General features: G+C 36.5%; 1 protein-coding gene across 5 annotated transcripts in view; it reads right to left on the bottom strand.

The window, feature by feature from the left end:
* The window catches only part of LOC116166509, a 168,088-nt gene that overhangs the window by 62,792 nt on the left and 92,838 nt on the right, over nt 1–12,458 (bottom strand). For 4 of the 5 annotated variants that reach the window (XM_031481480.1, XM_031481481.1, XM_031481478.1 and 1 more), the window contains exon 2: nt 14–2,075. In XM_031481480.1, the coding sequence (XP_031337340.1) occupies nt 14–1,733 (1,720 nt within the window). In that variant the 5' untranslated portion in view covers nt 1,734–2,075. Of the gene's footprint in view, nt 1–13; nt 2,369–12,458 lie in introns of those variants that run through there. The other variant, XM_031481479.1, reaches the window with a different exon arrangement.

The following is a 12,458-nucleotide window of genomic DNA, read 5'->3' as shown; positions in this document are numbered from 1 at the left end:
CGATGAGACAAACCTGGAGATTTTTCTAAACTTGACCATCCGCTCATTGACGATAAGCCGGAATCGGATTTTGCCGCTACTATGTTGGATTTGCTACGTTTTGGTGAAGTTCTAGGTGATTTAGGCGAATGTGGTGTTCTCGGACTTAATCTTGAATGGTCTTGATTTGTAATTGACATGGTGGGCGCTTCGGATGAGGCACCAAGGAAGACAGGACTGGGAGCCGGCTGAGGCCCAGGAATTACCGTTACTTGGGATACTCGAAACGTACCGCACACATCCCAAGGGGCAGGAGGTGGGGGACTTGGCGATACGGCGTTGCCCATATTTTCCATGCTTAGCTTTTTACCTGGCGAACCGACGTAACCATCTTGGCGGATTCGTACACTGCATATTGACGTCGTTGGGGAAGTGGGTCGTTCGGATTTAGCGTTGAAAACGGCCGGTGACGTGCACGCTATTGTTTCATAGGGCGCGGGTACCAAAGAGCTCATTTCTAACGTTGCGCTGTAAAACGGGTTTTTCGAAACTGAATTTGCGGCCGCAGCCGCTTCGGCATTCTGTACCGCTGTGCTGTACGCAAGTCTTCCCGTGACAGTCGTGTAAGGCGCACTGCATGTTGTTACGTCGGTATGCCTTCGGCGAGGAGAACTGGGCGATCGAATACCACCAGCTAAGGTTTCTGCAACTTCATTGTCTGTTCCCACCACGCTATCAGATAAGGACAAACGAGAACTGGGGCGGTTTGTGGTGCTCAACTGACCGGAGTAGCCCCACACATCACTTTCGGGGAAGATTTTTTGAAACTCGGGTGCCGCATTCTCTTGGGTTATTTCGTTTGCGTCATCTTCATAGAGTTTACTCTGAAGATGCTTAATATTGATGGAGTCTTGTTGAATTTTACTACTTAACCTATCTAATTCGTTCAGTTTTTCCATAGCTAACTGATCTATTGTACTGATTCGAGATAATTGAGCTAAGTCTTGTTCGCTAACGCACGGCGTGTTACCGCGATAATCTTTATAGTCCATTGCACTGAACACTTCTTGACTTTCAACAATCCTCGCTGCGTTCTCCAATTGCTTGAGTTCGTCTCGCCCTATGTTCACATCTTCGCTGTCTTCTGCTTCTTCCCAAATCATACCTAAATGAGACGGAGGTCTGGAGGTGTCACATCCCACCAAGTCTTCTCTATACGCTTGGTTTAGACTTCTATAGAATGCCTCGTCTGGCGCTCTCATTTCGTCCATACCTAATTCCAGTTCTAATTCTTCTATCATGCTAGTCGGATGGTGATTAGAGGTACGTGTTACATCGACTCCTTCCTCTAGGCCATCTTCAACAGTTCCGTTGCCCAAAATTTCCCGTATGACCTCCAGTTGTCCCAGTTTTCCGTCGAGGATCATATTTTGATCGTTGATACCCTGCCCCTCGCTAACGCCTACGGTTGTATAAAAATCTAGTAACTGGGCAATGACACTTTGCTGTTCGTACAATAGGCCCTCAAGTTTCTCCAAACGCTCCCACATTTTAATATACTCCTGCGAGAGCAAATCCAAAGCTCTCCACGCGTACTTCAATTCGGCCTCAAGTATATTAAGCCTCGTACTCAGCCTTTCCATGTAATCACTGATGATGTAATCCATGTTGCCATCATACGGCTGTTCAGTTATAGCCGGCGCCATCGTACCAGATACACCTCCTTCCATCATATAGTGCACCGTTTCGCTCATATTAAAGTTACTTAAGTATTAACAATTAACAGATACCGTTTCACCCTGCACAATTTTTAAGACACTAATGGACATAAGCGTGTTGAAAAGCGATATGTTTAAAAATTAATTTAATTAATTCGTTGCCCGAAACCACATTCATCTCTTTTTCTTTAAATAAAAACAATTGGAAAGTACTTGACGCGCGAAGAAAAACTATTTGCGAAAGTCTCTTAGTGAAGTTAAACATTGAGACGACCGGTGATTGCATATTCGTCCTTTTGAGCACATTCTCACTTTTGTTTTTTAACACTGTGTTCATTTTCAAAAAAATATAGTACGCATCTTCAACTTGAGCATAATCTGTAAAAGAAAATTCCACTAGTATATGGTTATAAACACGCGATTGACTTGCAAAACATGTTCTATGCGTTACTCAAACGTGCTTTGCAATAATCGCTTAGGGCCAAGGATGAACAATACGACAGTACAGGATTTTTTAAGGTAAATAATACGGAAATAGATTACAGGCCCCAGAAAACCTTAGGTATTAGTTGGAAAAATACAGAAATCTTCTGTATTTAATTTTTTGTACGTGCAATTTTAAAATTTAAGATGGCAGTTACGCCCTCTGGTGGTCATTTTTAGAATTAAAAAATATTTTCCAGCGATTCTTCATGACCGATTTACACAATAATTTTGTTTACCCCTAAGTTATACGACGAACGGTTCCCGAGGTATGGCCGAGGAACAGTCTTATTGGGTCACCCGGTACAAAGACAAAAACGAATATATTTAGAGCTCAATTAAATTAAGTATTTCAATTTCTATATGTAGTAATAATTAATTTTCCTACTTAATTAGGAAGTTTTTTGTTTAATAGAAGTTCGGATGTCTTTCTAATTTAAATCGTTTACAAAGTGAAACTTCGCCTAATAAACGAGATTAATATAGTAAATGAAAAGTAAGTTTCCATTAGAGCAAACATACTAATTATCGTACTTTACATAAAAGTTTCCATCTCACAGAATCGATTCGTCTGAAAGTTTAATCTTGCGTAAACATTTTGTTATTTTAGACACTTAGTCGAGTTGACAAATTCAATTAGCGCGATCAAGTTCGTTGCTAATTAAATAAAATGGACCGAAGGGTCAACTCGACCGGAATCCTAACGCATGTAATCTAAAACGACAACAGCGTTAAGGTTTGGTTTGTCGAAGTAAAAATTTTACAAGAGACCCTTCACTTCAGCATCCAGTATGTCTTTGAAAGATGGTAGGGCTTAACAATAACGCGCTTGTTGAACGTCCACTTGTAGTAAAAGAACGTTCGAGTGGAAAAACACAAAGTGATCGATATGGCTGTAGTAGACCTCAATCTCATGTGAATTTGTCATTCAATCAAGAATGCCCACCTGGAAGAATGTTAAAGGGAAAAGGTGAATAACCTATATCTACCCTTTCTATTAGATCCTGTAGTAACGGAATGTACTTTCAACTTTAAGAAGTCGCTTTACTGCGCAACGGCATTAATTATTCACTGTTTACCCCATTTAATATTTATAAATGCTACCGTTCGAATTTCGAAGGTTGACTAACACAGCAAGATGCCCATTTGCATTGCAAAAATAGTTTCACAATTACCTCTGAGGTTAAACATTCTAAAACTTCCCGTGCCGTGGATCCCTAAATGTCATGTGGTGGACGCAAAATTGAAGAAGATTTCCCGCGGACAAATTGTCAATTCATACGTTTCGAGGTTGATGAGAAGGTCACCTTGCTAGACGGAATAGATTCTTCCAAGGACCAGTGTGTCGATTTTACAGAACTCTTCCCTTAGTTGTTCGTTGATTTTCAAGTTTTTATTTTGTCGATTGTAATACAGTGAGGTTTGGTCCTTTTCTCACATTGCCAAAGAATTAATTGTTTTTGTTTCTTGGTGTTGAATGCGATCGAGGTAAATACAAGTTACATTATCCTGAATATCTGAATCTGAATATTGATACACGCAATTTTACTGGGGCTAGTCACTAAAGTTTAGCTGGATCACCTCGAAAGCGATCAAGTTTTCAATTTTTCTTGGAGGGGCTTACCATTTCTAACCTAAGGAAAAACAGCGATTCCAGCGATATCTGCAAGTTACTTTAATTGTTTTTTTAACTGTCTAAAGTACTAGTTGGCCGGATGTCTTTAGAATATTAAATTGGAACTGGAATGAATAATAAGAAACAATTATTTCAAAAACATAGTGTTCATTGTAATGATTTTTGATACGCAACATTGGTACAGTTTTGTTTTCCGGCGCGTAAATAAATAATGTTGAAGGTTTTCCAACACGGGCACAAACGATATACATATAACTGGTCAGGTGAAAAACATGGAGATCGGCATAACCAACCTCTAGCCCGAAATTCTGGACCGTGTTGTACGGTTTCGGTCAGAAAACACAAAGTTCATACCGAGCTAAGCGAGCCGAAGGTGACATCGGCATAAACCAACCCTTCGTCCGAATTTCGGGGCCGGTATACGGCCCTGTTTTCTGACAGAAGTCGTCAAAAATTGCACCATTCAGTTGCGTTTGTTATCTCAACAATTACAAGACAGTATGGGATTAACTGACATTCCTAGGTGAATTCCAATTTAAAAAAATTCCTACTAAAAAGACTTTCGACAATCTTCCAGGTCCTAAGAAGATTCTACGAAAACTCTAGCAGATTGAAGGGATATTCTTTTAATTTTAATAAGGTTTTAGAGATTACTAAGTTCCTTTTCAGAGAAGATCTTAATCTTTCTAGAGCCCCCTTGTAATCTTACAAACTTACAAAAAGGTTCTAAAATCATAAGAGAATTTTAAGGGGAAGGCTGTCACTCTGGATCTTTATAATTCCAACGTGCATACAGCATAAAGCAAGGGTAGATAAAGTGATACAGATGACATCTGTCATTCTTACTTCACATGGGACGCGGAGCAGGATTTAAAATGAAGTTTAGAACATATGACAACGTTGTTTCTATGGAAACGACCGCAGCGGCAGAACCTAAGCTTGCTATTTTTGAAGTCTAAATTAAATTCAGAATTGTCAGAAGCTTCACAATGATTTATATGGCTTCTGCTATAAAATAAATTATACACGACGATAAAGGGAAACGATAAAAGGGGAATATACACAAGCAAATAATAAATTTAAGTATAATTTTTAGCTTGAGAGCATCACAATATAAATGCATGAAGAAATCCATAGTTAGTATGCATCCCAGGGGATCGATTGTGCTAACAGTAAAAACGCCGAATGCGAGAGTTTCAAAAACTACAGATATACGTTGTGTTTTACCCTTAAAATCTATGAGTTTGATCTACAGCACTCTATGAATAATTTCCAACCATAATACCTACCGAGTTGTATGTATTCTAGGGGATTTACCGTTCAGTGAAAAAATATGAACTACATTAACAATAAGTGCGATTTTTACAAAAATTCGTGTACGTTCTTTGTTATAAAGTACGCGTATTACATGCTTCCCTTTTATAGCCTCTTTACTTTGAATTCTGAGCGTACGTTTCTGTAAGAGATACGGCAAAACTCAATTATATGTTGGCTAATTATATCCCACCCACTTCGTTAAAGCTTGATGTTAGTATACTCTCATCGATTTACAATTGACTAAAAAAACACAAGATTTTCGGTTCATCCTTCATTTCAATCATAAAACATTTTAAAAGATACATTGCTACATTTATTCTTTGAATTACAGTCTGGTAACAGGAAGTTAAGTTGGAAAATAGGGAGTGCTGATGCAGAAGCATTTGTCTCGGTGGCTCAGTGAATATGTAAGGACGACGGGGATTGTAAATTGTGTAAATAATAAAATAAGTACCTACACATCTCTTCAGTTTAAATGTTTTGACCTTTAAAATTGAAAATAAATTCTGTGCTCGTGCGGCCTGTTTCATTTAACCACAGGTTTATAACTCACTCGCCTCTTTTATTCCTTGCCCTTTTAATTAAACTTAAAGGATTAATTAAAAAGGAACGTTTTTCCCTACTGCTCTAGTGGGTAAGAGGTTGTAAAAATCATTAAAAAGTAACGTATGACCCAATTTACATAGATCTAGATTTGAGATAGCGTTAAATTTAAAACGTGATGAATTTAATCCGTTAGAATGTCATGTGCGCCGAAGCTTCTATTCACTAAGAAAACCTCATTAAGAGTCTTCTTTACCTAAGCGCAACTTTTTTGCATTTTAGTGTATAGATGATTATAGCTGCAAGAGATAAGATGAATTTCTTGCTTTGTCAACTCCTGTCTTGGTCCTTAGTTAGTTCCCATCGACACTGTGCAGCGGCGCCACTTTATTACACTCAAATTGTTGATTTACCGCCCGCCAAGATACAGACTTTATTTACAAAAATTATGATTTCATTTTTTGGGGTTATGTTTAGAAGTAACTTATCTAAAAAACTGTCGGTTTACTTTTTCCATAAATCGTCTTGATCGAGAGTAAAAAAATAAAACAGATCAGCTCAGCGCAATAATCGGTGCGAAACATCTAATCTTTAAACAATCGGTATTCAGTTGCTATACACTTTAAAAAAAAATAGTCCGAACATTTTGTAGATAAAGGTCTAAATTTATAAAATAGTTAAAAAAAAAATTGTTTTTTGAAAAACAACTAGAGTTTTTATGGCGGGCGCTCTTATGGAAATTTACATTGGGTGCAGTGGGTACAGAAGACTCTTAATAACGCAGAAAAATAACGGAGTACGAAATAAGAATGAGATTTGAGATGAAACGCTCGTTATTATTATCAGATATGCCCTCGCTTTTGATGTAAAGATGAAAGCATTTTCGCTACTTTTATATTATATCATGAGTGTATTGTATTTTCACGATAAATGACGCTTGGGGGTGCAATTTGATTTGCAAGGCTTTGGTGCAGATTTAAGTAATAGGTTTTATTTCATTTCTGGGTATTGATATTAATTCTCTTTGTAGGGTTTGTTTAAAGCTCTGCAAAATTTTCAAAACCCCACTACTAATGAAAGGACAAAAAATGAAATACTTCTTATATACTGTTGTGTAAACAACGACAGGTGGACGTTATTGAGGCTGAAATAATACCAAATATGTTAACGGGACACCTTGTATATGCGAATATGCTGTAATTTAATTTAAATCTGGAGGATAAATCATTACCAATATGCACAGAATTGGTTTATTTAATCAGAATTTGTTATTATAGTGTCAATTTTTCCATTTTAGAATTGTTACTATTTGCTTAATTTCTTGTTGAAATTTATCATTCGTATAAATTGTAATGAGTCGTAGATTGGATTTACTTGTTGAATTTTTCTCGCCGAAATACGCGAAAATAGAAAGTTTTAACGTGTAATATCATTTGTGTTAGTTATGGGTTATTTAAACACACTGTAAGTAATTTTAAGTTTTTCCTTATCGAACATTGTAGTAAACGTCATTTTTTTAATTCTGCTTAATTATTGATCATGATTGGATAAGGGGAATACGAATTCTTAGGGTTTGGGGGAATAATATATTATGTGGGAGGATAGGAGTTTAGATTTCAATTGCAGTTGCTTATTTAACGCGAAAGTGTCAAAGGCTGAGTTGGCTCCAGTTACAACAAAGAACGGTGATGTTAGAAAACATTGAAACCAGATCCAAGAATTTCTCTTTCCACTAATGAGCCAAAATAGAAACAACTACAAAAACATGCCTTTTCTCAAAATACAACAATCAAAGTAGGAATTAAAAATAAAAAAATAGTGAATACTTTTGGCATTGATTGACCACGGCAGTTTAATTCCCTAATCTAATAATGAAAGCTGTCACTTCCAATTACATTTAATGAGTCTGACACATAGGATAATGCCTACTCTTGTTACGTCAAAGCTTATTATTGTAATTTACTACCTGAGTGGGATCGCGCTTTGACAACAAATCACGCTTACGCCTAAATAGACTGAACTGGATCTGTTTCAGCATTTTTTCTTCTTAAGGATTCTCAGATCCTTTACAGTTTTGTAAGGTTGTCTGTTCTTGTGTCCTCCCGTTCATCTGTGTTCGCTATAACTCTTAGCTAAGGTTCCCAGATACTTTTCACAGCTTTCAATTTTCGTTTGGTTAACAGAAACAAAAGTTATAGAGCCTGGAATGAATCACGAACAGGAAAGACTGTGGGCTCAATATAATAGAAACCAACTTGTTTAATTGCCTAGGTCATTTCTCGAGTCCTGACTTTCGCTAGATTATTCCCTGTCACTCTCATATGTGTAAAAAGTCAATATAACTCTTATCTGTGGTCTCGGTCTAGAGCAAGATGTATCCCAATTATTCTCTGCCCAGGAATTTGGAGGAGTTCTCTGTTAAGTTCGAACTCCCGCGACTAAAAAGAGAGATTCCTCAATGTGTTAGCTGTCAACGTTACGGTCATAATTATTATTAAGCATTTTATATTCCTATAATAATCGAAAACCAGGGAACGAGTTCCACAGCGAGCGTTTACACGTTATCAATCTTGCTGACGTGCCGGCATGTAGATAGCGACAACAGTTGTTGCGCCGGAAAATTCCAATTAACAATAGGTATTAATTGGATTGATGAGTATTAAAGTTTGATCGCGCCTAATTAGGTAAGCAGGGTTAATGAATGACGTTTTAATGAGTTGTAGAAAAACCGACAGGTCCAGAGTCATATCAAAATGAATGCGCTGTCTATCTTATATTTCTCCTATATAATAATTACATGCTGGGTAATTATTTAAAAACCGAATTAATTAGCATCGCTTTCGGAGCGAATACCGCGACGAATAGAAATTTCCCCATTCCACGTCCACCAAATTGGGTTTGCTTCATAAGGTAAACCCTCAATTTTTCATAAGATCTTATGCAGTTTGTAATTGCCGTAAGTTATATCGCATTTTTTTTTCGTCACTTAAATTCTGTAAGTACCGCCATTTTCCGTACGATTTTTCCCTTTTGTATTTGTATTTATAGGCTGAAAACCGTGCCTACCTGTTTAATAAACATAGTCGTTGAAATTCAGCGTTCAAAGTTCTAGTAATTAACTTGGTAGGTAGCTACGAAACGACGATGACATATCACCTTGCTTGTATAACGTCAGCTACAAGGTACCCGTAAAGCAGAATTAAAGTGGTTGAGAGAATGACAACAAACCTGGTAACAGGCCAGTCATAAAGTGATTACCTATTACGTGTTTCATCGCGATAGCATAAGGGTCCATTAATAATAAGGACGACGAAGTTATAACGGTTTAAGGCGTTTTTATGGTAACTATTAAAGTTAAGAAAAATTTATGTTCGCCACGTCGGTTTGTTTTCTAAAGTAATACTTTCGAGCGCAATAAATTCAATTTCCTCTTACTTTGAGAGATTTTCAACCCCTATAATTAACTTGAAATTTTAAACGCGAATACGCTTTTTTCGCTACATTCTTCACCTTGGTTCGTAAATCGGCGTGAACTAACTGCGCAACAATGCGAATGGAACAGAAAAGGGTGGAAAATAATTGGAACAGGGTGAACTTCAAGCCAAATTAAAAATGCATCACTATAACCTTTAGATCAATCATAAATCCTACATTGCAGAATTGGGTTTCATTTACTGAAGCTGTATAATTGCAGGTGCCGGTAACTTTTTTTTTCGGTTTTTTTTACAATTCCTCCGTTTTTAGAGTCATTTTTGAAAATAATTTTTACTTTGGACTTCATGTTGGGTTGCGAGGATAAACTAATCTGTTCTGATGAGGAGCCAATTTCCTCCAATTTTACTTGAAAATTCTATTAAAAATAAACATATTTGCCTTCTAATCTGAATTGAAAAGCTGCCACCCAAAATTGAAAGTCACTGAAATTTACTGTAGAAAGATCATGACCACGATCATAACGAATTTAGAATTCACTGCGTAACTGGAATAAATATTCTGTAAAATATAATTCGATACATCTTAATAATATCGTGAAGCTTTTCAAATATCGCGGGCCGACTCACTTATCCGTCCTGCTCTCCTCTTAAAAGCTTCGAGATACCTATCGATCCTTTCCCACACTACCCTTTAGAAATTGAAAAGAAAAAAAACTTAATTTATAACTTGTCGCTTACTTTTGAATATTTGCGCACACTCGACGGTTACGCCGAAGAAAAGAATACGGAATTTAAACAAGATCGAAGCTACGGATAAGGGTGATATTAAATTTAAAATAATCCATCAAAAGCAAGTTAGAAAGTCATTAATTTTACAGCACGCAACTGACACACGAAACCTTGCCGGCTCTTATCGCCCGTGGTTATTTTCCAATATTCGGGCTTTTAATCAAGAAAATTTTGATTTTCGTAAATTAAACTTGGCGTCCATTTTGAATAAATTTGCGGTAATTTGAAAGTAAACACCAAACGATGTTCTATAAATATGTATTGTAATTAGTGTTTTGCCGAAAATCAACACGTGTAGCGGAAAGGTTTAGTTAACGATGTAACATGAAAGCCACTTTGGAAGATGTATGTACTACACAAATAAAATCGGGCTTGGGAAAATAATATCTGACAAGTAGGTCAAAATTTCAATTACAGGTTTCCTTTTTCAGATATTAGTTTAATAGTGTTGTTTCAGTATAGAGTGTGTAAATTAAAACTTACATCATGAGTTTCCGAAATACGTCAATTTAGGGTTTGAAAACTGTCATCCCCGTTAAATTTTAAACGATACGGGAGGCTGTTTGACTTGGAACTACATTAATATATAAATTAAATAAATTTACATGGATAGCAAAAAATTATACAGGTCGTGTCGTGTCAATTTCGTCTCTCAGAACAGCGTTGATCTCACTTACTGTTTTCTTTTGGTATAGAATTTGTATTATCTTAAAATTGTTTGTTAATTATTATTTTCGTGTTTAAAGCAAAGGGGTTTAGGATAAGAACATGAATGGTAACAATTTGTTTACGTGGTACGTGTGAGCCCTGAAGTTCTACGTGACATGTCAGTAGTTTTTATTTTTGTAACGGTGCATCGTATCCAAACTGTGTAAAAGTCCACATCTTTGGGAGCAAAATGAAACATTTCGAACACGCGGTATATTTGGAACAAATGCCGTTTAGTTTGTAACGAGAGCTATTTATCGACTTCCCTCAAATGCGAGAGTAAATGTTGTTAATGAATGTTAATGTTACTGTGGATTTTTGACCTAATTAATTCGAGAGAAGGCGTATCATACTATCATGTTTATCTAGGTTGTAGGTGTCATATGTATAAAAACTACTTTCATTAAAAAACAAAAAGTGTTGTTGTTTACAATAGAAACCAATGTCTTAACTAAACGTGTTATAGCAATACTCGATAAAAACTTTTCGTAGCGTATTAAATAAATTGAAAGAGAGTATGTGCCAAAAACAGGCCCTAAAAAACTTTTTTTTTCAGCCTCTTGTTTAATTTGGTTTTTAATGTTTTGCGGAATAAATTTTTGTCTTGGATACTGTGTCTTATTCGAACCCAAAGTGCGACCCAGATAGAGTTTTTATGTTAGATTTTTGTATTCATGCCCAAGAATGATGTCAGGGTTAATAAAAAATTGTGTAGTTCATTCTTTGGAATTTTCAGTCAGCATTGAAATTTTTCATTGTGACAGGAGCCGGATGTCTACGAGGAAAATAATTACAATTCAAAATTTAAAGGTTGTTTTGATTTGAGCTAGCTCGATAAGTGTTTTGTGGGTGGCTTACTGACCGTTTGTCATTGCTCATAGCACTATACACTGTGTAAAAGATAAGGATGTCTACCATGGGGATCCCCGAAACCATAGAAGAGACGACGTTCGTCAAAATATAAGAAAAAGTGCGCAATTTAAGAGTCATCATGTTTTAAAGACAACCAGAAAATTCCAATTACCTACTTCCGAAGATATTTCAGAAAAACCGAAATTTGCCGATTTTATTTTTATTGGTTTCTGTTTTTATCTGAACAGATACAAAAGAATAAATAAAACACTTTCTTATTTTCACCGTTGAGAGATTTTCAATACAATGTTTCGTTTCGAAGAAATCTACTTTATCTATATGGCACGTAAAAAAAGTACATACTGTATTGGGTAGCATTTGTTATTACGAATTCAACGATGTACTGTACACAAAAAAAATAAATGTTGGAAACTGTTGGTTTCAACAGGATGGTGCACCCGCGCACAGCGACCTAATCGTGCGAAAATACGTATTGGACATTACATTGGGGTAAAAAATAACCGCCCCACTTGTTTGACGGAAATACACGTTTTGAAACACCAGGAATCCGAATCAAACAAAATCTCGATGATGTCGGTCTGTCTGTCCGTCTGCACTCTAATTTCCGGCTAAACGATTGGAACCAAATTTGGTTTTAGACATAAAACAAAGAGCTGAAAAGCTTTTGGGCGGAATCGCGCATGGGCCCGTGTGTCAAACTCTCATTGCCGACTACAGGAGGAGGAGGAGCCTACAGTGAGCAAAATTTCCAAAAGAGGCAAATTTTTATGACGGCAAAGAATAATTAATTTTATTTTCGTAAAGGAATTGCAATATTAGTTCCAAATTTCAAAACCTTTATTAACTGAAGGGAAGTTCAACCCTTTATGCAACAAAGACTATTGTAAGTACCCTGAAAATTGTATAAGTGGAAGGCACAATAAGTCAAAACTGAAGTCAAACATATTTTTTGGAGTCTCTGAATCTGTGGGCCGAATT

This window comes from Photinus pyralis, unplaced genomic scaffold (assembly GCF_008802855.1).
Source record: "Photinus pyralis isolate 1611_PpyrPB1 unplaced genomic scaffold, Ppyr1.3 Ppyr1.4_LG3b, whole genome shotgun sequence".
Taxonomy (NCBI): Eukaryota; Metazoa; Arthropoda; class Insecta; order Coleoptera; family Lampyridae; genus Photinus; species Photinus pyralis.
This window is presented reverse-complemented; position numbering and strand designations above follow the sequence as displayed.